The sequence below is a fragment of the Pantherophis guttatus genome, chromosome 1 (genome assembly GCF_059756535.1).
Source record: "Pantherophis guttatus breed Tessera chromosome 1, ASM5975653v1, whole genome shotgun sequence".
NCBI classification, from domain to species: domain Eukaryota; kingdom Metazoa; phylum Chordata; class Lepidosauria; order Squamata; family Colubridae; genus Pantherophis; species Pantherophis guttatus.
This window is the reverse complement of record NC_142063.1, coordinates 299,874,609-299,888,320: the sequence shown is the minus strand read 5'-3', so window position 1 is coordinate 299,888,320 and position 13,712 is coordinate 299,874,609. Positions and strand designations below refer to the sequence as shown.

The 13,712-nt window shown below is 36.2% G+C and overlaps 1 protein-coding gene across 2 annotated transcripts in view; it reads left to right on the top strand.

The window, feature by feature from the left end:
- The window catches only part of ATF3 (activating transcription factor 3), a 42,772-nt gene extending 32,680 nt beyond the window's left edge, over positions 1-10,092 (top strand). For both annotated transcript variants that reach the window (XM_034427785.3, XM_087883191.1), the window contains 3 exons: positions 5,538-5,781; positions 7,972-8,079; positions 9,336-10,092. In XM_034427785.3, coding sequence (XP_034283676.1) covers positions 5,538-5,781; positions 7,972-8,079; positions 9,336-9,533 — 550 coding nt within the window. In that variant the 3' untranslated portion in view covers positions 9,534-10,092. The remainder of the gene's footprint in view (positions 1-5,537; positions 5,782-7,971; positions 8,080-9,335) is intronic.
- Positions 10,093-13,712: the final 3,620 nt, after the last annotated feature.

Genomic DNA, 13,712 nt, shown 5'->3' with positions numbered 1-13,712 from the left:
AGAAGGAAGATATTCAGGGAAAAAGCCAAAGCTAAATTTTTAATTAAGAACAGCATTTAGTTTTGATAAAAAAAAGGGGGGGGTTGAAGAATCAGGTCAGGTGTCTTACCTTAAAGGTCTGAATGCCAACTATGTTAGCTGAATGTGACCCAGTTTTGAAGCTTCTGAGAATGGAAGAGAATAAATAGTTTTGTGGGTTATAGTAAAATGAAATTTAAATTTAATTAATATTAATATTCTATTTAATATTAAAATAGAACAGAAATGGGACCTAATACAAATAATGATTGTAGCATGTTTAGCAACTTTAAGCAATGTCGGCTTCAACTCCCAGAATTCCCCAGCCACAGTTTCCAAAGTTAACAAACATTATATTATATAGTGTGGACTATAATATATAGTCCCCAGCCACACCTTTTAAGAGATATTCCATTCCATCTCTCCACCCAGTTTTCTACCTCTTGGCCTCCTTCCCTCCCCATCATTCCATGGTCATGGAGCCAAGCCAATTCTCACTGGGCTGTTAGGAGTTTCTCTTTCCCCCTTTTCCTTAATATTTGTGTCCTTCTGCAAACATTGCACCTTACCCAGAACTTGTGCTGCCTCCTTCTTGCACATGGTTACATCATGTTGGCTCCATAGTATATGTTTGGAAAGGGATGTTGTTTTCATGTATATAAAATTTGCTTAACTGTAACTCCCGAACACAGTTTCAGAAACGTAATAACTTTTGCATCAGAATGTCCACGTGCTAGTCTTGTTTGATTGGCCTTCGAGAAAACTCAAGCGTGTCTTTGTTGAACACTGTTAAAAGCGTGAGTTAATTGACTCAGGCTGAAAGAAATGAGAGACAAAGGATTTTCTATTGCTATAGGAGAGAAAACAGCAAAAATAAACATTCCCTATTTACCCCTTCCCCATAGCACCTAACCCCTGGAATGACATCCTCCCCAACCCCAACCCCCCCCCTTGTTGTTTGTTTTATCTGTAGGATTGTATTGGTTTTTCTGGATGTTTCCCTATTGTGTGGGCTGGGTCACAATTGATAAGGCAGCCTATAAATTTGAATAAATCATTAAATAATAATTTAACGACACTATAAATAAATAAATAAATAAATAAAAATTTTGATGTGGTTTAATCTAAAGCAGTGATGTGACAGAGTAGGCCCTTTGATATGCCTAATTCCCAAACTGATTTCATTTCTTTTGTTAGAAGACATAAAGTAATGAAGATAAAGTGAAGACCTTTTGATATAGAGAGTTAACAATCCTTGAATCATTTAGGCTTCCTTAATCTGAACTCCTTTATATGTGTTGGTCTACAGTTTCCATCAACCCTGGCCTGATCAAAATAGGAAGGTGGCCTAAATTCCCTAATGACTTGTCCATTAAAATTTTACTTTAAATGCTAATTGTTATGTGCTTCCTTCCCCAATCTTGTTTAAAGGGGGGGGAGGCAATTGACAAGGATATTGCGGCCTTTTAACATTTCAAAGCATAGGTTTGGCATATCAGATATACTTACAATAATTTGGAAGTAAAACTATGGCATGGATGTAAATAATTATTCAATGCATTTGTGTGATTGCAACCACCTTGCAACAGTCATAGGAAATATCCAAATTCCTGGTGTAATAAAATGTACTGTTTGTTTCTATAACTTCTTTGACAGTTACGGTATAAGGCTCTGTATTGGTTTGGATAGTTCTACAGAGTGAGTGTACTATATGTAACAGTTGTTTAAGTAAAGGTAGTACCAATGAAGACATCTAAACCAAAGAAAACTTGGCAGATGGTTCAAAATGAAGGTTGGAAACAGAATTAAGAAACTCCAGTTCTTGCTTATTCAGTATAAACATTATTGAATAGTATAATTATCTCAGAATAACAGAATTAGAAGGGAGGTCTTAGTGGTCTTCTAGTCCACCCACTGCTCAAATTGGAAACCCTATACCATTTCAGACAAATGATTGTCCATTCACTTAGATTCCTTAACACAATGTTCTCACCATGTTGATTGTAGAGGCATGCCATTCCCCTCTTCTGAACCAGAATGAATCCTTACTGCACATTCAGCTCTGTTATCCATACAAAATACCAAATAACAGAGTTGAGAGAGACCTTGGAGATCTTCTAATCAAAATTCCTGCTCAAGCAGGAGACTCTATACTATTCTGGACAAATGTCTGTCTGGTCTCTTCCTGAAAACCTCCAGTGATGGAGACCCACAATTTATGAAGGCAAGTCATTCCACTGATTAACTCCACTGTCAGGAAATTAGTTCTAGATAGCTTCTCTCCTTGATTAGTTTCTATCCATTGCTCTTTGACCTGCCTTCAGGTGCTTTGAGGAATAGGTTGACCCCCCTCTTTTCTGTTGCAGCCCCTTAAATATTGTAATACTGCTATCATGTTACCCCTAATGCCATCACTGGGGTGTAATGTACATCAAACGCCTTTCTTTCCACCATCCATGAGAAAGCTGGAGTTGTAGTAGACATACAAAAAGGCCAGTGTCAAAATGCAGGACTCAATATATCTTGGAAAACTTCCCTGATTCAGGAGGTGCTTTATTTATTTTATTTATTTATTTATTTTTAAATTTGTATACCACCCTTCTCCCTGAGGACTCAGGACGGTGAACAGCCAAATAAAAACATAAACTACAAACATTAAAATACAATTAAAAAGATATATATAAATTTGGCCTCACGATTAAAAACAAATTTACCAAATTTGAGATGTGAGAACCTAGTTTGGGTTACCTAGAGTGAGGAAAGATCAGTGACTTCAACCAACCATCTGAAACACAGCTGAGAATGTGATCAAATGCAGTGTGGTTGTTGGGATGGCATTACTATAGCCTTGAAGTTGTAGTAATTCTCTCGAAAGTGCTGTTGTATTGCCAGAATTCTCAGCTGTTTCTCTACCACAAGATTGATGTAATGAGACCCTGGCTAGTCCCCAAATTCCCAAGAAGTAGTGATGAAGCCAACAATACAGTTATGGCAATATAAGGAATGAAACATCAGGAAATGACATTCTTATGAGATACCTATAAACCACAGTTAATTGTGAGACCTGCATGTGTGCATGCATCCCTGCATAAAGTTACCCATTCTTTATAGGAAAGTAAATAAATAAATCTTGTTGTCAGCATCAGGTTTTTTTAAAATTTTATAAGACAGGTTCCTATCCCTACAAAGCTAAAACAAATATGCCTTTTCTGTATATCCCATTCAGAATTATATACTCTTTATGATAAATGAAAGATGCATGTTTTTTTTTTAAACAACTAGTGACTAATGCTAGGAGCAGCTTATTATTGCCATCTGAGTTGAAAGTTTAAATAATAAACCCGAGCATTGTAAACCTTTGTTGGCTTGGTATTTTGTGTCTCTTGAAACCATTAAGGAGTATCAGGATTTTGAGCTGTGACTCATGGTTTAGGGGATTTCTTAGCATAATTACATATTTTTCTCAAGATCTATGTAAATTACAATTCCAGGAAATCATTCCCCTGATGATCAAGAGGTCTGAAACCATTGGGTTTTCTACTTTTCTTGTTTGAAGTTAGGTCTATACACCATTATATTGTTACACAGAAAATACAGTGGTGCAAAGATTAATATAGACAGTCTCTCTATATTGTCAAATGCTTACATGTCTTTTTCAAGTAGCAATGCATGTGTCCATGTTGAGATACATATTTAATTGTATGTGGAGATGCTTTCTGTGTTAATTACTGGTATCTATTTTGAAGGTCTAAAATTGTGTGGACATAAGCATTAAAGAAGTAAATAAAGACTGCAAGTCTTTATTTTATTTCATAAATAAATTTGGACTTGATTTGAATTTGATCTTTAACATGCCACTTTAAATAAAGCAATCAATACTGTATGTTTATTCATAATTGGACTTGTCAAACTCTAACTATTACCTGAAATTGCAAAAGATAATGCTTAAATTAAATTCTATTTAACAGCTTATTGGATTTGCTTGTGTATATAAATTCTAAAGGCAATAATTTATCTATTGTTTATCTATTGTGAATTGTAATATTGCTGTGATTATACGGTAGTTATATGCAAAGTAGATTTCCTTTCCTACTAAAGGAGACAAATAAATAATTCTGTCCTTATATGTCCCAAATATATTTTTTCCAATAAAGAGTAAGGAAGATGGTTGATTTTATGTGTGAAAGGCATACATTGTTTTTTTAAAAAACACCTCACTCCAACTACTTGACTATTCACTGCAGTGATTTAGTGTATTTAAAATTCATAGACAACATAGGTATAAGATAATTTCATGTGCAGATTCTAACTACCTAAACAGGAGACAGGAATATTAATTAGAAATCAGTTGTTTGAATTATTGCACAAGTACTCATTCACTTACATTTTTCAATGCACAATATTCCTTAACCCAGGGGTGTCAAACTGGCTGCCTGCAGGCCGGATGTGTCACGTATAGGCCATGCCCACCCCAGCTCTGGGAATGAGAAAAACATCATGTGATGGCAACATGATGCGGCGAATTTTTCACCCGTGCCTAAACCTGTATTATTATTAAAAGTTATTTATACTCAGTATTTTCATCTAATAAGATTGCTACCTTGATGGTTTTGTGAAATATGCCCTCAATTTCTAGTTGAATTAAATACATTTAGCCCTGACTTACAATCACAATTGAACCCAAAATGTCTGTTGCTAAGCGAGACATTAAGTGATTTCCCCCCCCTCCATTTTATAACCTTTCTTGGTTGTAAGTGAATCTGTTAAGTGAATCACAGCAGTTATTAAGTTAGTAACATGAGTGTTAAATGAATCTGGCTTCCTCATTGATTTTGCTCAACAAAAGGTCGCAAAAGGTGATCACATGACTCCAAGACACGGCAACTGTAATAATGATGAACCAATTGCCAAGCCTCTAAATTTTGATCACATGACCACGGGGCAGCTGCAATGGTTGTAAGTGTGAAAAATGATCATAAGTCACTTTTTTCAGTGCCGATATATGGTCACTAATAGAACTGTCATAAGTTGAAGACTACCTGTGTGGTGGTGATAATGATGAGGGTGGTAGTGGCTGCCTTGTGGTATAGCATCCCTCTGAGATCTAGGCAGCCCCAACCATGTTAGGCCTCTAGAAAGATTTGAAGAGCTGGTTTTACACTTAGCACTGGGGCAAGGTTATTAGTTGAGCCCAACATGAACGAATGAGTCTCAGCTTTATTATAATATGGTTTTATTAGGGTTTTTTTAGGTTTTGCATTGAGCATAAGCTGCTCAGTCTCACAAGACTGAGATGGGTAGCTATATAAATACAATAAATGAATAGAAGCTGTTCTGCAAGTAAATTTATAATCGTTCTATCAATATCCAGTTATGAGCCAGAATCTCATTATTCAGTGATTGGTTTTCTGAATTCTGTATTAACTGAATTAACCATGCTTTAGCCAATATTTATTTATTTTTTTGCTTCATCAAATGTTGGAAAAATTAATTCTTCTCTCTCTCTTGTTTCCATGCAGCAAAATGATGCTCCAAAACCTGGGCCAGGTGTCTGCTTCAGAAGTCAGTGCTTCTGCAATTATTCCATGCTTGTCTCCTCCAGTTTCCCTGGGCTTTGAAGATTTCACAAATCTGACCCCATTGGTGAAAGAGGAATTAAAATTTGCCATCCAGAATAGGTGCCTTTCTCAGAGGATGCCCTCTACCTTGGATACGGTCATGGTTTCTGATAGATCTGATGAAACATCTATTTTAAAAAGAGAGGTACTTTATTTTTATTTTTAAGCTATGTTCCACTAATTCTAATATGCTTTCTAAAAACAGAAAATGTCTTCCCTCTGTATTATTATTTATTATGATCATTATCATTGTAATAATAATGTAATTAAACTTATCACAATATAAAATACAAATGAAAATAGTTGGAAAATGGGGAAGGGAAAGGAGGAAAAAGTGTAAAGGGGAAAAAGAAAGAAAAGAAAAGCACTGACTTCCGACTCTTTTTATGGTAGTGGAATAAAATATTACCGCCTCAACTTTTTATTTTTTACATATTTAATATATATTAGCCATATCTATAACAACAAACCTATCTAATCAGCAAAACCCAAAATCAAAGTTTGATTCCCCCCACCCCATTTCAACATAAAATCCAGAAGCGATTTCCAAGTAGAAACAAAGTTGGATGTGTTTTTTTCTTTGATTAGAATACGGGTGTCAATCTTGCCGTGTCATGTTGCCATCACATAATGGTGCGGAGCTGGGGTGGGTGTAGCCTGTACGTGACACATCCGGCCTGAGGGCCACCAGTTTAACACCCCTGGATTAGAGCATTTAATTTAGCCGTCTCTGCTAATTCCATTAGATTTTCCATCCATTACATCATTACATAATCAGAATGTTTATTATTATAAAGTTATTAGTGACAGTGACTTTCTGTTGAATCAAAATTGACTCTCCTTGATTAGATGAAAGTACAATAGTACTATTAATAGTGTGCTACTGCCTTCTTCCAGAAGACAAGATAGATAGGTAGGTAGGTAGGTAGGTAGGTAGGTAGATAGATAGATAGATAGATAGATAGATAGATAGATAGATAGATAGAAAGATAGATAGATAGATAGATGGATGATGGATGGACAGCCAGGCAGCCAGCCAGATAGATAGATTTCCCAGTCTAATACACAGTTTGGGGTTCCCTAATTATTTTCCATACAATAACTAATGCGATCCAAATCTGCTTATGTATTTACCCTATCTAACCATGATGACATCAAAATGATAAAGAAGTGAAGCCACACACTAGAACATAAGGTGCAAAGTTTGTCTCATAATAAATTTTGACATTTGCTGCAGTGGTGAGTTCTACTTACCTTTACTACCGGTTCGCATCGGAAGTGTGTGTGCACGTGCTTCTGCGCATGTGCAGATCACCTATGATGATGTCCAGGTTGGTGGGCGGAGCCTCCTGCCGGTTTTACTACCGGTTCTTGCAAACCGGTCCAAACTGGGGGCAACCCACCACTGATTTGCTGCCTTCCTGGACACCTATGCCTGCTTAGCTTTCAAGATCAGACAAAGTTGGATAGGTGCTGCCACCTGTTGTGACAAATTGGTTAGTCCCTTTGGCATTTGCATTAATGATCTTCATGTGCTCGAATGGGAATGCCTTCATGAAATACAAGCAATGTTGGAAATGTCTGAATCTGGAAGGCATCAGGAAAATGAAAGGTCCTGTAACTGTTACTGGTTTTATAGTTATGCAATATAATTCACTTCATACATTCTTGGATCACATGCTTTTCAGAAAGGACTATATCACAATGTAATTCATTTTGCACATAAAAATTCTTCATTCCCTGGCATCTTTTTTTTTTTTAAAAGGCAATGAAAAATATATCCGCATGAGATTTTAATGGAGAATTGATAATACTCACTTCCTACTCTTTTTCTCTATGATAAGAAAAGACATTCCATCCTGCTCAGAGGCATCGTTTTTAGTATTCTAGGATATAAGGTTGTGCTCTGGCAGAGTATGGTTTCTGAAGATAAGCCTTATTAGGACTTAAACCTGCTTAGAGAAAAAAATTCAGAATGAAACTACCCTCTTTAGTAGATCAGATAAATCCAAGTATATTTTCTGTTATTTGGAAACTGTAGGGAAGCTTCTTCAAGGTTTTCTGATTTACCGTACATCAACCTTCCCAGAGGTTTTCTGACTTATTGTACCTCAATCTTTTATGTTCCCATGATCTTCTAAACATGCAAGATAACTTCTATCCTGTTTCATACAAGGTTAAAGGGCCAAACTAACCAGTTAGTCATTTGGTTGGCAAGGAACAAATCAGACTTACTACTATTATAACATCTGTAGGAAACATAAAGAGTTTCTCTTTTGCACATCCCTGCCCCCTTTTTGACTGATCCAACCCTTATCTCTTTGGATTCTGTTAGTGCGCACCCCAAGAAGATGAAAGGAAAAAACGTCGGAGAGAAAGAAATAAGATTGCAGCAGCAAAATGTCGAAACAAAAAGAAGGAAAAAACGGAATGCCTGCAGAAAGTAAGTTAACCGATGCTTTCTAATTAATATCTGCAAAATATAAACACATCTATGTACGGTGAAAAGGTCCTTAAAATTTCATGGATAAAATAACTGTGAAGATTTTCACTGTGAATTGCTGATTAATTATAACATTGGTTAACTTATTAAAGGTGAAATAATTCAGGCTCATCAATCTGGAGAGAAAATGTAATCTTACACTAAAGTTTTAGAAGTACTTTAGAAGTGCTTAATTAATTAAGGTTTCCAACCCAAATAATAATTGTTTAAATTTTAAAATTTAAACAATTTTCATTATATTTAAAAGGATCAAACAAACCCTCACCATACTTACAATTAAACACAGTAGCAGAAAACTGTATTTTTTTTCTCCCAAGTAACTGATCTTTAAAATGGGATCCTTCCTTCCTTCCTTCCTTCCTTCCTTCCTTCCTTCCTTCCTTCCTTCCTTCCTTCCTTCCTTCCTTCCTTCCTTCCTTCCTCTGGTTGTGTTGGACTGCATCTCTTATATTCCCCAGCTATCTCAAAAATTAATAGAGAGCATTAGATTGCAGAAAATAGAGGTAGCAAGTGATAATAATAGAAAATATATCTATTCATTAAATTTATATCTTCCTTCTCCTTTAGATTGCCTCCCTTAGTTGTTTTCCCGGCTCACCTACCCTACAGGTTCCTGGCTCACCTATCCTACAAGTTGAGATATAGTGACTGCCTACCCTATAGGTTGAGATATAGTGACTGAACTATAACTGATCAAAGGGTTGGACTAGGGTACCCCCAAGGTCCATTCCAACCTCCTCCACTTCCTTGAACCATTGTACCACAAGACAGGAATTTGTTCGGTTGAGTTGGAGCTGCAACTTCAAGAAACAGAAGATTCTTGTGGGAAATTTAAAATTGGAAGTAAAAGATATATTGTGGATAGGAAGATAATAGCTTGAAAAGGAGTATTGAAAGGAATGAGGAGGCATTTAAAGTGTATGAAAAATGTACTGGATAGTCTGAACATGGGGAAAGTGAATAATTTTAGCTGCAGAATTCTGCATAGAGATAAAAAGATTAAAGCTGATATACAAGGAAAAAGATACAAAGAAGAAGCCATCATAATCATCTATGTAACCTTGACAGAAAATGGGTTTCCATATTTCCCTGTACATATTATCATGTGAATGAGTCCTAAGCTACATATTTTTTTGTTTTTCCCTTGTATTTTTAAAACAATCACTTCTATGTTTACACCTTTCTTTTGTTGCCAGGAATCAGAAAAACTGGAAACAATCAATGCAGAACTGAAAGCTCAGATTGAAGAGTTGAAAAATGAGAAGCAGCACTTGATCTACATGCTCAACCTACATAGGCCCACCTGTATTGTCCGTGCCCAGAATGGTAGGACCCCAGAGGACGAAAGGAACCTTTTCATTCAGCAGATCAAAGAGGGAACCTTGCAAGGCTAAACAATAATGAGACAGTGCTCAACGTTCTTTAGCCATTAAAACATCAGAAGCCACGGAGAAGAAATTTCAGCATTTGTGGCCTCCATTGACTCAAGAGAAGATGGATCTGACATGATTCTGCTGAGAAGAAAGGACTATGGTAACTTAGCTTCAGCTTTCCCTAGCAAAGACTCCGTTGGGTGGAAGAGAGCCACAGCCTTTGCTCCAGGTCTAACCAGCTGCCATACTTGCTATCCTAGAAGCAATATGACTCTAGACTTGTTAAACTCCTGCTGGCATGCACTTGCAATGTTTCTGGTAGGGCCGAAGGGTTCTCTATGATGCACATCTGATGAACTGCCAAGCTGAAAAGATTCCACTCGCTAGATAGGGAATGTAGGTGAACTGGGTTGTGTTTTGTTTGTTTTGTTTTATACTTTCAAAGAAAAGAGGTTAGCAACTTCCAGAACGCTGTTTTCAGTTCCAAAAGGCATTGCAATATAATGGGAATTGCTGTTTCTACAACTAATACAAGATTTAACTTGGGCACTGCACTTTGTTAAAAAATGTTTTCATAAAAGCCCTTCTGTGGATTTTTGATGACTCAACTTAGAGGTGATTGTGGGACAATGTGACAAGCTTCAGTGTATTGCAGAATTGCTCACCAAATTAAGACTCAATATATCAAACTGAAGCATTACCACTCTTGGCTTACTTTAAGAAGGGGGAATGTCCCTTTCAAAACTCAATTAATGAGTCACATGCAGTATTCAAAAGACTGTTATACGACCATGGTATAATCACTAGAGATGTAAAATTGTATGCCTTCCTGACTTGTGATTTATCTTGTCCTTGATCTTCATCTTACAAATGTTTCCTTGGCACAATCTTTTTCAGAACCAGAGAATGTAATTGCTGGCAATTTACAAATATTGATTTATATGTAGACATTGATTAAGTGAAAACATTGTCCACCGATGAAGATTATGGCTCAGGTAGGAATAGGGATGAAAAAGTACAGTAAAGGTGGGCTCAATGGTTTGGATTTGCTTTGATGGAATGCTTCACATCACAAAAGCAATGCTATTCTTTTCATGAGGCAAGGTGAGGCAATTCTTCTTGGTGAGCCTGGACTTGGGGGTTGCCTTGAATCCTTGCCAGGCAGATCCATGAGTCAGAAGAGACTTCGAGTCAGCTCCTGGCAGCACCAGAAGAAGCTTGTACATGCACAGAAACGTCTTTCATCTAGTGAACCTGTCAGAGAAAATAGTCAAAATCAATAAAATGATGTAACATGGCCCTTTTGCTTTTAGAAATGGGTCAGGGGAATGTCACTTTAAAGGGATATTTTACTGACAGTATCCCTTTGAAGACTGGTGAGGAAGTAGTCCAATAACCTTGACTACTTCTTAAGAACTTCAAAGTAAGCCCAGGAGATACTTCTTTCATCATTCTGTAAAGTAGTAGAAGCTAGTACTGGAGGCTTCCTAATTGTATTTAAGCCAGCTGCTGAGTCTCAATCCATGTTGGGCTGATATATGGACATCTGGATCTTCTTAGAATTATGGGAGCATATCTTAAAACCAGCATTGGCCTTCCATATAATCAAAAGTAAATGTTAAACAACAAAGATAATAGTCTGTTTAACTGGCAATGTTAACTTTTAGCTTAAACTTCTTAAAGTGCTCTTCTGTAGGTCATTCTTCTAGATATGTAACAGCTAAATTCTCCAAATTCCCAACCAGCATGATCAAGAGACAATGCACACTAGGTGTTATGGGAGTTATGGGAGTATTTCTTTTGGATGACCAATGCATTATTTCTAAGGTTCTGTTATCCCTGGGAGGTGCTATGATTGTATTATTCTTACTGTTTTCAGATGGAGGAATTACTGGTTTAGAGCAGTGTTTCTCAATCTTGGCAATGTTACGATGGGTAGACTTCAACTCCCAAAAGTTGAAGTCCAACTTTCTTAAAACTGTCAAGGTTGAGAAACACTGGCTTAGAGTGAAACGTATGGTGAAATGTTATGAAGCTGTAATTTTGATGTGGGAGACTCTGTTCTGATGGATTATAGCAACAAAGGACTGAGGAAGAGAATGTTCCCACTTTTGCTCCTTCACACTCTTGGTTAAACTGAAATGCAGAAGGTTAAATCTGGACCTCTTGCATAGGAAACAGATGCTATGTTCCTCCCTCATTCCCAATAGATTTCTTCACAGATGAACCTTCTGATTGAAGTCCTGACTGGGATAAAATCCCAAGTGCAATCCTTCAATTGTCTACACATGACTAATTTGAACAGTGCCAATCATTGTTATGCAGAAGTGATGGGAAGGGTGGATTAATTCCGGATACCATTTGCCTTGTTCAAAAGGCCAGCCTTAGTTCCCAGGTTTTTCAGTGAGGATCTCTGCATATTCCTAAACAGAACAAGAATATTGTGTCTCAGATTTTAACAATTAATATTTATAATAAAGAATAAAATTGAATTGGGAAGTCTGTACAATGTTGAATATCATTTTAGATCTCAAATTCTGGAAAATTGAAGGGTTTGTTTTCAAAACCTATATTCTTCTTTACAAATTTCAAAATAATACAAAAACAAAATTACAAAAATGAACAAATGTTTTCTGAAATATGTTATAAAATTTAAATTGGAGAACTCAAGTTTTTAATTCTGAAATTTTTGCTCTGGAAAAAAATTGATTTTAAAAAATGGCACATACAGTAGAACCTCTGGTCACGAACGCTTCTGACCACGACCAAAAAATTCACAATTTTTTCCCCCATGGCCGATTTCCCCTTCCTTGCCATTTTTTTTGTAAGCGCCAAATTTCCAAAATTAGGTTTGGGTCACAACCAAATTGGTTTGCAATCAAGGTTATGGAACGAATTATGGTCATGAGATTCTACTGTACTTTAAAAAAAAATTGCTCAACTCTTTTAGGGAAATATTACATAATTCCTACATGTTTTAGTCTTTGAGATCTATTTTATTTAATGACAGAATTGAAGCAGTAGACTAAATAGCTTGCAAAAAGAATACTTTGTCCAAGCATTACTTCTGTTAAAATTCATATGCATGTACAATCCTCAAACAGAAACATCAAAATGTAGACTCTTGGTCTTGACTAGCTTATTTCTTATCTCACACTAATTTTTACATTCTGCAACAGAAGTATTTGATATGCTTTCAATAATCTGGATATATTGTTATGTCCATTACATTACTGTGTTCCAAATATATATATATATATTTCATGTAACCAAAATACAAGGAAATGGGCCAAATTCTGTCTCTGTAGAGAAATATTTTTTCTTCCAGCATCCAAAATTACTTTTTCTGAAGGTTTTTTTATCACCATATTTGACAATATATTCCAGTGGCCTTTATATATCAATTCATTGACTAAACTTTATATGGAGAGATATTATATAACTGCTTATTTCTAGAAGCTGAGTAAATTGGGTTTATTTAACAATGATTCTATGGACCTCTGCAATTATATATGATTATACAGCATATAACCTTTTGTAACTGTTGTCTCTGAAAGCATTCATTCAAGATAGATGCTGTGAACTGGATCCAAAAATGAAAATATATAGCCTATGCTTCAAAGGGCACAGAAGAATATCCCAATAGGCTCCGTCATTAGGGTAACACGTTCCTTGCTTTAGTGAAAGTTATCCTTAACATGAAAGTTGAGAAACATGGCCAGAACAGAGAGAGTCAGAGAGTCATTTTAAAAAAGGAGGAAAGAGACCTGGAAATTATCCATGCCCAATTAATCCTCAAGCAGCAGACCAAGCTACTACATGAAGGAATTAGTTCAAATCCTCCCCATTCCAGTGAGATGCACTGTATTATTACTTACATGCTAGGAATGGGTTCCAAATGTGTACTTCTGCATGTAAATTTGCATATATGTCAGCCAATCTTGTAAGCTCCTTTGCTCTTTTTCTTGTTTGGGTGGGAGTTGAGTTGATATATTTGCTTTGATGAATTTTCTTGTCATCCAATCCCAGTTTTCACAATTACAGTATATTTCTTCTACTTTGGAAGAGCATCTCAGGATTTCCTTTCTTTTTGTTTAATTAGTGATCTAGAATCTCATAGATGTATGGAGTAGATCTTTTGTAAGCAGAAGATAGCTTCCACTTATACAAAGACTCTCTGACTTCAAGGCCCTTCCCAAG